We start from the raw sequence: 14,590 nt of genomic DNA on the forward strand, positions 1-14,590 counted from the left end.
CAAATTCCTGCCATGTACCCTCAAGGGGTGTACAGGATATGACAGTACTACATGAAAAAATTACATCATTACTAACTTCCTATCTACAATTTTCCTCCAAATCAGTCTGTTACTTGTCAAGACTCCAACATTATCAGATCTTATATTTCTATCGTCTAAGGCACTTTGTACCGTATCAATCCACCTATATCTTGGTCTTCCTCTGGGTCGTTTTGCTGCTGACGTGGCAGAGAACACTTGTTTTGCTAATCTTTCTTCTCCCATTCTATTTAAGTGACCATACCATCTGAGATTAGCTCTGCTAACGCATTCCTGGATGCTGACAATGTCAAGTTCTTTCCTAATATCCTCATTTTTAATATGATATTGCCATTGATGCCATCTGTTCACGCCTCTAATCTTTCTCAGGACTCTCATATCTGCGGTCTCTAGTCTTTGGTCAAGTGTTTTACTTCTGACCCAGCTCTCAGATCCGTAAGTTAAAATTGGTTTGAACACAGTCTTGTATACAGCTAATTTAGTGTTCCGACTAATTTCTTTCTTATTCCATATGAATTTATTCAATTGACTTCCCACGATACCAGCTTTGCTGATTCTGTTGTCTATTTCTATATTTAGTTTAACATCTTCAGTAAAAATTGTGCCTAAGTAGCTGAAATGTTTTACTTGTTCCACAGGTTCTCCATTCACAACACAGTTGACATTTTCAATGATTCTGCCTATTTTCATTGTCTTTGTCTTTTTATTGCTGACCTTCATACCATATCTATTACAACAGCTATTCAATTTAGTCAGATAATCTTGCAGACTTGTAGCGGATTTATTTAGAAGTATAACATCATCCGCATAAAGCAAAGAGCTGACATTAACATCTCCAATTTTGATATCAGGTTTAATACCACATTCCTTCATAATGTGATCCATATAGATAATGAATAACAGAGGGGATAATGTACATCCTTGTCTCACACCAGATTTAACATTAAACCATCTTCCTGTACTTCCTTCAATTCTAACTGCTGACTCACAACTCAAATAAAGACTAAGTATTGCTTGATATAATGCCCCATTGACACCATATAACTGCAGCGTATTGAATAGCTCTTTTCTTGGCACCTTGTCATATGCCTTTTCCAAATCGACAAAACTTAAATAAAGAGCTTTGTTATATTCCCATGCTTTCTCGACTATTTGTCGTAAAGTGAACATCTGATCCTGACAGCCTCTATTTGGCCTAAATCCAGCTTGTTCTTCACCAAGCTTTTCTTCCACAATTCTTCTCAAACGTTTCTCAAGTATACTTGCATAGATCTTGCCAGGAACACTCAGTAGGGAAATACCTCTGTAATTCTCACATTCAGTTTTATTTCCCTTTTTATATATGGGTACTATGAGAGCTCTACTCCAATCATTGGGAATTCGTCCCTCTGTCCAGGCTTTCTGAACTATGCAGTGCAGCCACTGTAAGACTCTTATACCACCATACTTCAGCATTTCTGGTCGAATATCATCTACTCCTGCTGCCTTTCCACATTTCAAGCCTTTGATGGCTTTTTCTACTTCAAGTATGGATATGTATTCCTGACTGCATGCCTGGTCAGTGTTTTTTATCACTGTGCTGTCATCACTGCTTGTTTCATTTAGCAGTTTTTCAAAGTAATTACTCCATACTTCAAGGATATCTTTTTCTCCTGTTTTCATTTCACCTTTATCATCTCTAATTCCTTTTACAGCACTCTTTCCTCCATTCCTAAGCTTTTTCAACAACCTCCAGAATATTTTGCCACCTTCTTGATATTTATTTTCTATATTCTTGCCAAAGTCCTCCCATGACTTTTGTTTAGCTAGTTTTACACACTGTTTAGCTTTCTTACATTTGTCTCTGTATTCTGTAAGAGTAAAAGCTGACTTATTTGCCAGGAACTTTTGATATGCTTTCTTCTTTTCCTTCACTGCCTCTTTAACTTCCTGTGTCCACCAGGGAGTTCTCCCCCCACCCCCCCCCCCCCCCACCCCCCCCCCCCCCCACCCCCCCCCCCCCCCACCCCCCCCCCCCCCCACCCCCCCCCCCCCCCACCCCCCCCCCCCCCCACCCCCCCCCCCCCCCACCCCCCCCCCCCCCCACCCCCCCCCCCCCCCACCCCCCCCCCCCCCCACCCCCCCCCCCCCCCACCCCCCCCCCCCCCCACCCCCCCCCCCCCCCACCCCCCCCCCCCCCCACCCCCCCCCCCCCCCACCCCCCCCCCCCCCCACCCCCCCCCCCCCCCACCCCCCCCCCCCCCCACCCCCCCCCCCCCCCACCCCCCCCCCCCCCCACCCCCCCCCCCCCCCACCCCCCCCCCCCCCCACCCCCCCCCCCCCCCACCCCCCCCCCCCCCCACCCCCCCCCCCCCCCACCCCCCCCCCCCCCCACCCCCCCCCCCCCCCACCCCCCCCCCCCCCCACCCCCCCCCCCCCCCACCCCCCCCCCCCCCCACCCCCCCCCCCCACCTGGATGCTGACAATGTCAAGTTCTTTCCTAATATCCTCATTTTTAATATGATATTGCCATTGATGCCATCTGTTCACGCCTCTAATCTTTCTCAGGACTCTCATATCTGCGGTCTCTAGTCTTTGGTCAAATGTTTTACTTCTGACCCAGCTCTCAGATCCATAAGTTAAAATTGGTTTGAACACAGTCTTGTATACAGCTAATTTAGTGTTCCGACTAATTTCTTTCTTATTCCATATGAATTTATTCAATTGACTTCCCACGATACCAGCTTTGCTGATTCTGTTGTCTATTTCTATATTTAGTTTACCATCTTCAGTAAAAATTGTGCCTAAGTAGCTGAAATGTTTTACTTGTTCCACAGGTTCTCCATTCACAACACAGTTGACATTTTCAATGATTCTGCCTATTTTCATTGTCTTTGTCTTTTTATTGCTGACCTTCATACCATATCTATTACAACAGCTATTCAATTTAGTCAGAGAATCTTGCAGACTTGTAGCGGATTTATTTAGAAGTATAACATCATCCGCATAAAGCAAAGAGCTGACATTAACATCTCCAATTTTGATATCAGGTTTAATATCACATTCCTTCATAATGTGATCCATATAGATAATGAATAACAGAGGGGATAATGTACATCCTTGTCTCACACCAGATTTAACATTAAACCATCTTCCTGTACTTCCTTCAATTCTAACTGCTGACTCACAACTCAAATAAAGACTAAGTATTGCTTGATATAATGCCCCATTGACACCATATAACTGCAGCGTATTGAATAGCTTCTCTCTTGGCACCTTGTCATATGCCTTTTCCAAATCGACAAAACTTAAATACAGATCTTTGTTATATTCCCATGCTTTCTCGACTATTTGTCGTAAAGTGAAGATCTGATCCTGACAGTCTCTATTTGGACTAAATCCAGCTTGTTCTTCACCAAGCTTTTCTTCCACAATTCTTCTCAACCGTTTCTCAAGTATACTTGCATAGATGTTGCCAGGAACACTCAGTAGGGAAATACCTCTGTAATTCTCACATTCAGTTTTATTTCCCTTTTTATATATGGGTACTATGAGAGCTCTACTCCAATCATCGGGAATTCGTCCCTCTGTCCAGGCTTTCTGAAATATGCAGTGCAGCCACTGTAAGACTCTTATACCACCATACTTCAGCATTTCTGGTCGAATATCATCTACTCCTGCTGCCTTTCCACATTTCAAGCCTTTGATGGCTTTTTCTACTTCAAGTATGGATATGTATTCCTGACTGCATGCCTGGTCAGTGTTTTTTATCACTGTGCTATCATCACTGCTTGTTTCATTTAGCAGTTTTTCAAAGTAATTACTCCATACTTCAAGGATATCTTTTTCTCCTGTTTTCATTTCACCTTTATCATCTCTAATTCCTTTTACAGCACTCTTTCCTCCATTTCTAAGCTTCTTCAACAACCTCCAGAATATTTTGCCACCTTCTTGATATTTATTTTCTATATTCTTGCCAAAGTCCTCCCATGACTTTTGTTTAGCTAGTTTTACACACTGTTTAGCTTTTTTACATTTGTCTCTGTATTCTGTAAGAGTAAAAGCTGACTTATTTGCCAGGAACTTTTGATATGCTTTCTTCTTTTCCTTCACTGCCCTGAGCATCTAATTCTATTAATTAGAGAACTATTTGAGAGAAAAAAGATTTGGGAGAAAAAGTGTTTGATTACAAAAAAGGGGTTGCAATAGAGTTGTATATTGTTTCCCTGTCTTTTTAACGTTTATCATGAAAATATTATGAGAATAGCTGACTTGGACAAAATCCCAGCAAGGAATCTGGAGTGATTGATGCTTTTGAATTTAAAGATCTGGAGTGACTTATTAAAAAAAAAAAAAAAAAAAAAAAAGCTGTTATTACTATAAAACTTCAGTTAAACAAAAGTGATGGTTTCTGGCAATTTGGATGAATTGATGACTGAGAAAGATAAAATTCAGGTGGTCGAAAGTTGTGATTTACTGAGATCCAAAATAAGAAATGATGGTTAATATGAAGATGAAATTAAAAGAAGGATAGCTATGGGGGGAAAAAAAGCTATGTTAAAGCTGACAAAAATTATGCAAGATAATTTTAGCAATGCCACAAAAGTTAGAATTCTTAAAGCAATGGTATCTCCAGTAGTGATGTATGGATGTGAAAGTTGGATCATTAACAAGAAACACAGTAAGTTTAATAACATCATCCAAAGTCTTATGTAATCTACCACTAAGATATTTTGCAGTTAAGTGCTGTCTATGAAGAATGCTGCGAATTGTTAAGATATTTGGAACTGCTTCTTTTAAATGTGCTATAAATCTACTGTGACAACCAATCATAGTTGGTGCTCCATCAATTACATAAGCAATAATATTTGTGAGAGGAATGTTTTTAGCATTAAAAAAGTCTTTAACAACCTTAAAAATTGTAGAACCTTTCGTATCAATTTTCAGTTGTTCAGCAAATAGAAATTATTTAATTATTTCTTCAATAATGCAATTAGGCCATTAACAAAGCTTCATTGTCACTTGAGGTTGTTGTCTCATCAAGATGCAAAGAAAATTTTATGGTGTTTGAATCATTGCAAAGTTTTTTTAATGTCCTTGCCATTTTGGTAATTCATATTGATACTGAATTATTGCTGAGAGTAATTGACGATGTCATATTATTTTTACCTGGGCCAATCATGTTATCTAAAACTTCATTTATAGCCGGTAAGATGAGAGTTTTGCCAATAGTATGTGGCTTTCCACATTTGGCAATTAATTTTGAAAGTTTGTAAGACACAAGTCTCCCTTCTTTTGTTGGTTACTTTGTTTTGCAACCAACCATTTAAGTCCAGGACGATTTTTAAATTTAGTCTTTAATTCACAAAAGTACTCTACATCCTTTTTTTGCTTTATTTGGATGCTTTGTTCTTAAATACTCAATCATTCTTGAAGGCTTCATTTGAGAAAGTTTTTTCACATATTAAGCACATTGGTAACTGCTCATTATTTAAAGATGGAATAACTTCATATTTTAAATATTCACTTGAATATTGACTACACGTTCTTTTTTCACTCATTTTAGTGGACTACAGTGTTACACAATATTGATGAAGTGCGCCAACACACGATACCATGATCTAGATGTAAACTGCAAACTGCAAACCAAGGCTCTCAGATAGGCATTAGAAAAAGTAGTAGATAAAGCTTTTAAAGTAGTGGATTCTGCTAAAAATAGCCCAAATTAATTATTTTCTATGTAGAAAATTCCGACCAAAAAGTAGCCCAGTTACTTAATGTAATTGTATTGCCAGACATACAATATGAACAATGAATACAACTTTCTTATGTATTCATTGTTCAGCATAAAAGACTAAAAAGATTTCTGATTGAACCACAGATCTTTTTTTATAGGCTACAAAATGTAAGTTTGCATATTGCATTAACTGTATCCATTTTCTTGCAATTTGGATGTTTGTACTATGACTTGTGGTAGTATAGTGAAGCTTATTAAAATTTAGGATACCTTTTGAACTCCTAAAATTTTAGGTGCTCGAAAGATAGTTATAAAAAAATTAAGATATTTAAACATATTTTTTGTATATTTAGAACTTTTTTAAAATTAGGGTTCATAAACATTTTTTTTTTTGTCTGTACCATATCTGTTGCTCATTATAGGTTTCCTGTTTCTTATAATTTTCTTTATTGTTAAGTAGTTAATATTTTCATTATATTTAATTTCCTTCCTAGCTTTTGGAACGTAGAGGCGCACTTTTGGAAAAATCAGCAATTCGCCGTGCTATGCTTGAAGATTCCTACAGGCTTCAGCAATTTGAGAGAGATTGTGATGAAACTAAAGGATGGATAAGTGAGAAGTTGAAAACAGCTACTGATGAAAGCTATCTGGTAGGTAGCAAAATCTAATACAGTGGCTCCCAACTAGGGCGTTTGCATGCTCATATTAGGGTGGCACAAAATTTTTTCTAAATATTGAATATTGATTTACCTCAACATTTTGTAAAAAGAATATAGGATAAAAGATAAATGTGAATTTATTTTGTTGAATATATTTGGCAGCACCCCACTACATTTCTATTCTACCATGTATAATATATCAGTCTCTGTATAAGTTCCCTCTTGTTTCCTTCTGCACATTTTTACTGTTATTTCCGGTGGAGAGATATTATTTTGATGTCAAATGCTAGAAATAAGTATGCTGTGAAATTTTTCTAGCATATGTTGTCAAATGTTAGATGATTTTGTAGAAGAAATATTATTATTACTTCCAGATTTCCATGTAGTTCTAGATTTCACTGTGGAAAACCCACTCTATATTTTATCATGTCCATTATACTCCCTCTGCTTAAATGCATTCAGCTTCAATGTGCTCATTATACGTTCACTGAAATTGCATCCAACTTGCTCCTCCTTCTCCCCTATGTAAAACAAACAAACAAAAATGCTTTTCACTTTTTCCAGCAGATCACATCCTGCTCAACTTCACACTGCATTTAGAGAGTGAGAAGTTGAGTAACAGCCAACTGTGTAATAGTTACAGGATTGATATTAGACTTATAATGACTTGAATATGCAAGTAACTGCCAGAGAGATGTCAGAAGTAGTATATGGAGGAACATTGTCTCACTTGCATGTTAATGAGATTGTGGGTAAGTTAAGTTCATTATTGAACTTAACTTACCCACAATCTCATTTTTTTTATTTGATTCTATTTGATTCTGTGGCCAGTGTTGCAGGACGAGTTTGGCAGAACTGTTGATATAAATGTAATGAACTCTTCAAGTTCTTAGAGGCTTATGTATCCTGCTGGTTTTGTCTTTTAATAGTATTAATTTTGGCAAGTACATAGAACTGTAGGTTCTATGTACTTGCTTACTGTTAGAAAGAAGACAGGCGCTGGTTATCATTTGTATTATTTTTTGATCCTTCTTGGTGGTTTGCAGGAAGGTTATATTTAGTTTTCATGAGGGACCATGGTGGTGTTTGATAATAAGCCTTTCTGGGGGACTTGAATGTGTGTGGCATTTCTGAATGTATTATTTGAATAATGTCATTTGAATGTCATTTTGGTGAAGATGCCTTTGATGTTATCAAGATCCTGCTGATATCAGCAGCTGGTCTGATTAACTAAGTAAATAGTATCTCCATTTCCAACCACCAGACTTAAAATTTTGCTGTATCATAGATATTTGTGAATGTCTTTAGATTTTACAATGAATTTCATTGTCCAGTTTGCAATCGCTATCCTGTTTATTTCGAATCCTGAAATCACAGTTTTTGTATTATGTAGTTCTTCATTTATCCAGTTGGTTGGGTAACAGTTAAATGAAAATCCTAGTGATTAAAGATGGAAACCCCCCCCCAATTGATTTCAGGTATTGGCAAAATGCAAGTATGTATATTATATACCAACACAGTGTATTTGGTTATATGGTTTATATAACACATTCATACTGTTTGTGTGTTCGCCATGTTAGCTAGTTATTAAAAGGTTATAGTCATGGGCAAAAAAGTAATGATATTGTGGAGTTCAAAATGAGCATAATTGTTGAAACTTAATGAGGTGTCTCCATTTGGATACCACATGCCATATTCATTGTTCATGGCTACAATGGCTCAGGTGTACTCAGAAGAGTGCTAACCACTGTTGAATAGTACTTAACACTATACACTGTGGCCCACACATTGCACCATTGTAGGTTTTGTGACGTCAGATGTGTGGAGTTGATTTAAAACCAGTGGGGGAAGGATGACACCATCTCCTACTGATGAAAGTAGATGCTCATAGTGAGCAAAAGATGCAGTTCTTCTTATGGACTAATGTCCAAAAGTAAATGAGCATTATCCGGATGACAGTACATTACATTCTTGGACATATGGAGATCCAGTTCCCAAGATCCAGAAGATATCCTCATTATTGAATGAATATGACTACTGTGTTAGTTGCACACCTGTTTGACATCAGGCATCATGCAGGCATTCTGTGTATTTGTCTCTAGGGTGCAAGAGTCATGGTTTCCACTATCCAGGCTGGTAGCACTCCCATATCGTGATACCACATCATCCATAATTGTACATGATATGGAATATATTTTTCTGGTCAGAATCAGGACACCTGTTGCCATTGTGATTGTCTGAGTAGATATCACTTTTGTTCTTCATCCACTTGGCTATGGGTTAGAATCCACCGCACTGTGAGCATGGATATTTGTAAATATCTGTAGGTTGTAAGTGAATTTTATTGCCAGCATGAAACAACCATCTTGCTTATTGGAGGCCTGAAATGACTTAGGAAAGTTCTGTTTACTCTTCTAGAGTAGGGTTTCCAAATTATCTAACTCTTAGTGCTCACAATAGTAGTGTATTATTAGTTTTTGACCTTTATGGACAAGAGTCACAAAATATATATATATGTATATCATATGATTGACTTGGTGTACTCCATCTTGTAGCAATTGATGTACACTCTACTATGTTGCACTTGTTCCTTTGCTAATGCTGTAACAAGTTGGTGTGAGGAACAACAACATGACATCACCATCATGAATGTCTTGAATTTAATGGATTTCAGTCAAATTGAACATAAAAAAAAAGGAGTCTGTATGCCTCATACATTCCAGAGCATTCTTACTAACGTCATATCCACATCCTACACGACTAGCTGAATCCATGACACAAAAGGTAAGTATAAACCATTATTTGTGCCCAAGGAAGTGCAACATGATATTGGATAGATTTTTTTTTTTTTTTTGGTGATTAAAAAAAAAAAATCTACCCAATATCATGTTGGATAGATTTTTCATAGACAATCACCAACCCACAAATGAAAGATTGCAAGCTGTATAGCACTTCTGAGTGTGGTAAAAGGGTAAGAAGAAATTTGTTGATGTGTTTTTTTGAATAGTTGGAGGTTCTTTCGGGATAGAGTGGAGGCAGTTCGAAAGAACAAAGATAGAGGGAATAAAAGATCTTGGAGACGGTTCAATAAGAGATGTGGATAGTAAATGGATGCTGACCAGCAGTTGCTCTTCTTCTTAGAGTATTAGAAGAAAGTTGAGTAAGTGATAGCTGAACTGACTCAAACTACTTACTCCACTGCTATCATTGACCATGAAAGCACTTGTAGAAGAAGTATAAGGCACACACACACACACACACACTGAATATCTGTGAAAGAGGGACTCAGATGATTCTGTAAGAGAGAGTCAATTAATCCGATCAATCTCTTTTGGATAGCATTAAGCAATGTTAGTGAGGCTTTGGGCATACTGCCCTAAATGTGTGAGCTATATTCCATGATATAGGATAGGTGCTAATTCTGGAGCACAAGTTTTTCGAGTAGATATTTCTCCTTCAGTACCAGATGACTTGTTCGTATCCATTTATTCAGGATTTTTATGATTTCTTCCTCACAGAAAACTAGAGGTGGCATGAAGTGAGTAGTTCTTGGTAGAATGTGGGGGTACTTTGCCATGAATATCAGTGCAGGAATTGGAAGAGAAGAATAATACCAGTAGGTTAGCTTGTCTTTGGGTGATGTTACAGTGTTATCAATAAACCATTTGATGTGAAAGCAGTGGAAACTTGTATGAGCAGAAGTTAAACTTAATGGAGACTAGAAGGCTTGACTGCTGTTAGAAGTAAGTTAGAGTGTGGCATTTGGTCCTTTCAAAAACTGAGTGTGATATGCTGAATTTTTTGTCATGGACTGCCTTGGAACACTTGTTGGAGAAGAACCAAGTTTTGAATAATAGTCAGGAATTTTGAGTGGAATGAGAGATGATGGCCTTCGTTCCAGTTAGAATTATTTCTGTTCTTCAGTCTGAGTAGGTGGATCAGAGGAGCTGACACAGTAATCACACTAAAGGAGAAATAGAATCATGGAGGTTGTCTAATCTGGCATCCTTGTAATGCCAGAGGATATGAAACTGAGAAAGATTTGGGGTGTAGGTTGCTCTGAAGGAAATTTGGAAACTTGTTAGGAATAGATCAAGAGTATTGGTAAGATGGTAAAAATTATCTCTATTCTGTATTAGGTCATTACTAATAGTGAATGCTTTGGCATCCTCCCTTGTCATCTTGGTCAGTGGAATTGCAAAAGGAAATCCAAGGTGAGTTCCAGGCTCTGGAGTTCTTAAGGATGATGATCTCACTGTTTGGTTATTTTGAGTGCAGGAAGCTAAGCTTTAGAAATAGATAATTGAAGAATCTAAAGAACAGTTGGAAAAATAATAAAAATTTTAAAGGAAGAATGCAAAACTTTAAAATGAAAATCAATCTAAGCAAAACTAAAATAATGAAAATGGGAAGAGAGAGGAAAATATTTCAATAAACTTAGAAAATCACATAGTTGAACATGCAAAGTAATTTACATATCATGGCAGTCTCATTACTCAACCTCCTTGACAACACAGAAACATTAAAATACAGACTTAACAAAGGTGGTCTAATATGAATAAATTAAAAACAAAATATGGAAAAAATAACAGCATTTCAAAAAGCCTCAAACTAAAACTCAATAAAACCATTATTATACCTACAGGAACATATGGAGCAGTGATGAACACTCATTCAGAAAGAAATACAGAAAATCAGAGTATTTGAAATGAATGCTTAAGAAAAATAAATAAACTTGCTGGTTAGAACACAAAACAAATGAGCAAGTCAAACACAAATTAAACTATAGAGAAGATATCATAGCTGTAATTCTTAAACAGCAATTAAGATAGTTTGGACACTTCCAGAGAATGTCCTTTCAAAGAATACCAAATATAGTCTCGAATGGAATCATTGGAGGAAGGCGATCAAGAAGTAGACCAAAAGGAACTTGGCTACAGTCTCTGAAGGAAAGGTCACAATTATTGAGCTTCAGAGAGATGACAGAAATTACCAGAGATAGAACCAGATGGCAAAGAATTGCACATAGGTGACTCAAGCTTTCTTCTTTCTCATCTGATGGATGAGAAAGAAGAATTGAAGAGGTCAAAATGGCTATTGGAATTTGGGGAGTGATAGAGCCAGCAAATGAATGCAACATGGTGGTTATTATTCAGTGTTATTTCAATATAATGGGCTTATTTTTTGTGTATGCATTGCTCATTCTGGCTGTCCTTTACAATAAACTCTCATATATAACCAACTGTCTGTTTCTAGATGATGACAATATAGAAATAAAAAGCCTCATTGGTTTCCATTCTGTCATTCTCTTCTTTTCTTCTCATCCATATGGTATATTAAACCATATAGATCCTGTGGTATACTAAAGTAGCAGTATGCTACTTTACTATACTATAGGGAATAATGATTATTGATTCTAATTTACATTGTATCAAATCACTTTCTTTTGCATATTCTACTTGTTTATGGTGTATTGTTTTATCAACAGTTGTCTTTTTTTTTTTTTTTGTACTGAATAGGATCCAACTAATTTAAATGGCAAAGTACAGAAACATCAGAATTTTGAGCAAGAGCTGAATGCCAATAAGAGTCGAATTGATGAAATTACTAGCACAGGACAAGAGTTAATGGATGCTGATCATTATGCTTCTGAGCGAATCAGGTAATAGAATAATCTTTTAACAGCAAAGGTAAAATAAGATTGAAGTGAAAGGTATTTCATTTTTTTTCTTTAATCTTGATTAATACTAATTTTACAGATCATATCTGTTAATTTACTGTTCTTCTTAAAGAAGTCATAGAGGAAAAATGTTTAGTATTTATTGACTATCTGTATATGTCATATTTTAGTTTTTTTACAAGATACAGTTTGACATGTATGACAGGTTTGGATGGGACGGATTCTGTTTAAAAAACAGTAAAGATTTTACCCTTTTGAAGCAAACTAAAATTGATATTTGTCTTGTAAATTCCATGCTTTCTTAAATTTTTTTAAACTTTCTTAAAGAATCTTTTAAATTTCATTAATTTCCTACTCTGCTATTTAGATCTCCAAACAAGGACCACTTTTTCCATTGTCTTTGTGTAGACTGTTCACTCTAATCACTGGAACAGTTCTCTACTTCTTCCTTAGGAGAAACTTTTTGTCCATTTTGAAGTTTGTCCATATAACTTTATTTGAAACGTCCTTCCAATGAAGAAGTTTATCTTCATGTTTGGTGTTTGAATTGTAAAAATTCGATGTTGCCAAAATAAATTATCTAAAATATAGACTTTTTACATTAGGAATTCACCTAAAATTTCCTTGTAAAAATGTATATTTTAACCATCTATGTAAAGCTATTTGTATAAAGAGCAAAATAAGCCCAAAGGGAATTAACTCGCTCATTGTTTAAGAAGGGATGTAGAAGTATTGAAACCAAGAGCATCGCCCGAAATTCGGCATGTCTTTTGAAAATTATTCGAAAGACCTGTCGCAGGTGACCTTCAAGGTCAATATTGAAAGGGCACGGTGCAAATCAAAAGGAAAGGCCCGTAGGCAGGATTAAGGCGGTAAAGTGAGGAAGTAAGATTGGTGGCGAATATTCGAGAAACATTATCCAGGGTTCTCAAAACTACTCGCAAGACTCGCACGGGGACGCTAAGGGTCCCAAAAACTTAATCCAAGGTGCAGGGACTCTGGTGTTTATATGGCTTGGTTCTGAGATGAGAAAGGCTTCCTTTTCTTCATCCTGAGTGATCCATCCACGAGAGATCGAGGACCCGAGGTGTAAGTTCCAGTGGGGTAGAGAGAGACCCATCCACTGATAGTCATTCCAGTCACAGCCGAAGATATCCGGAGGCGATAAGTTAAGGAGAAATCTTGCCGTATTGGTCCTGAAGTCAAGTAAGCATATGACCTGACCTATGCAGAGATCCTTCGCCAGGCAGTTCAAGATGCCGGAAAAGCCTACCCTGTATCCCGCCAGCTGCCGCGACTATTCATCGGTGCCCTGTAATGCTTCGAGGAGACTTCCAAAACATGGAATGGAGGAGAGCAACCCCCCCCCCCCCCCAAGCGCTGGAATAAGGAAAAGGATGGAAGACACATGCAAGATAGGAAGAGACCCATGTGAGTCTATTTATTCATAATTTGTTTGCGATTTAAGACAGAATTCCCTATTGAACTGTTAAATTGTCTAGTTTACAGAGACAGTATTTAGAGTGTTAACATTTCTCATAAAGTGTGTAATCACTAATGAGTGAAACATGAGTGCAGTTAATTTCCCTGGAAGAAAATATTTTGCTATTGAAATTTCTTTGATTGATTATATGTGTACTTATTTAATTTTATGATAGAGTATGTTCTTGATATCATACCATTGGAATGTTTGAAACTCAATGAGGTGGATTGTATAAATATAATTGCCTAGATTATGATTAAGTGTTTGAAAGGAATGAGATTCTGAGAGATATATTTGTATACATGTATGTTGTATTTTGATTGATGCTAAATTAGGAATGTCAAGCACAACTAACGATTTCATGTTATATGTATAACTTCCTGATATTTGTAATATAAAGTATGCTTGTTGAAGGTCTAACTAAGTGTGAGAGAATTTAATAGAAACCAAGTTGAGTGATTGAGAATGACTAAGAATTACCTTTCATAAATGAATCTTGTGATTTCATGTGATATGTAAAATTATTAGACCAGAAATTAAACTTATTGTTATTGTTGATAAAAATAGTTGTCCGATTCAATCTTTTGCAATGCACTGATCCTAAAAACACTATTCGGACCTGATAGCGGAACCCTAATGATTAGTAGTGATTTAAGATCAAAAGCGAGTAATTTTTGCCATGACTGCAAAACCTTGGCTAAAATACAGGGTGTTCGGGATAAATTTGACATATTTATAATTAATTATATTTTTCCGTAAGTTACATGTATTAACACACACTTCTCTTCATTTAAAAGTTTGGACCCTTCTTCATTCATATACAAGATGTCAGAAAGGATGGATAGCTGGAACCCACCTGAATCATGGAAGAGAATAACTTGTATCATGATGATTCGTGCCCGCCATCAAAATAAGGATATTACGACTGCTGCCCAATGCTCCCTGAATACAGCAAAAACAATCAGGCATGAACTAGAGACTTGCAATGGTGACTACGAGGATGTAGCAAGAAG

At 37.0% G+C, this 14,590-nt stretch overlaps 1 protein-coding gene across 1 annotated transcript in view; it reads left to right on the forward strand.

The window, feature by feature from the left end:
* Nucleotides 1-14,590, forward strand: part of alpha-Spec (alpha spectrin) — a 509,808-nt gene that overhangs the window by 167,437 nt on the left and 327,781 nt on the right. Inside the window, exons 15-16 of the mRNA XM_090406229.1 lie at nucleotides 6,250-6,405; nucleotides 11,934-12,076. Of these exons, the coding sequence (XP_090262355.1) occupies nucleotides 6,250-6,405; nucleotides 11,934-12,076 (299 nt within the window). The remainder of the gene's footprint in view (nucleotides 1-6,249; nucleotides 6,406-11,933; nucleotides 12,077-14,590) is intronic.

Source organism: Typopeltis vanoorti, chromosome 16 (assembly GCF_054136105.1).
Source record: "Typopeltis vanoorti isolate ZY-2024b chromosome 16, IOZ_Tvanoo_1.0, whole genome shotgun sequence".
Lineage (NCBI taxonomy): Eukaryota > Metazoa > Arthropoda > Arachnida > Uropygi > Thelyphonidae > Typopeltis > Typopeltis vanoorti.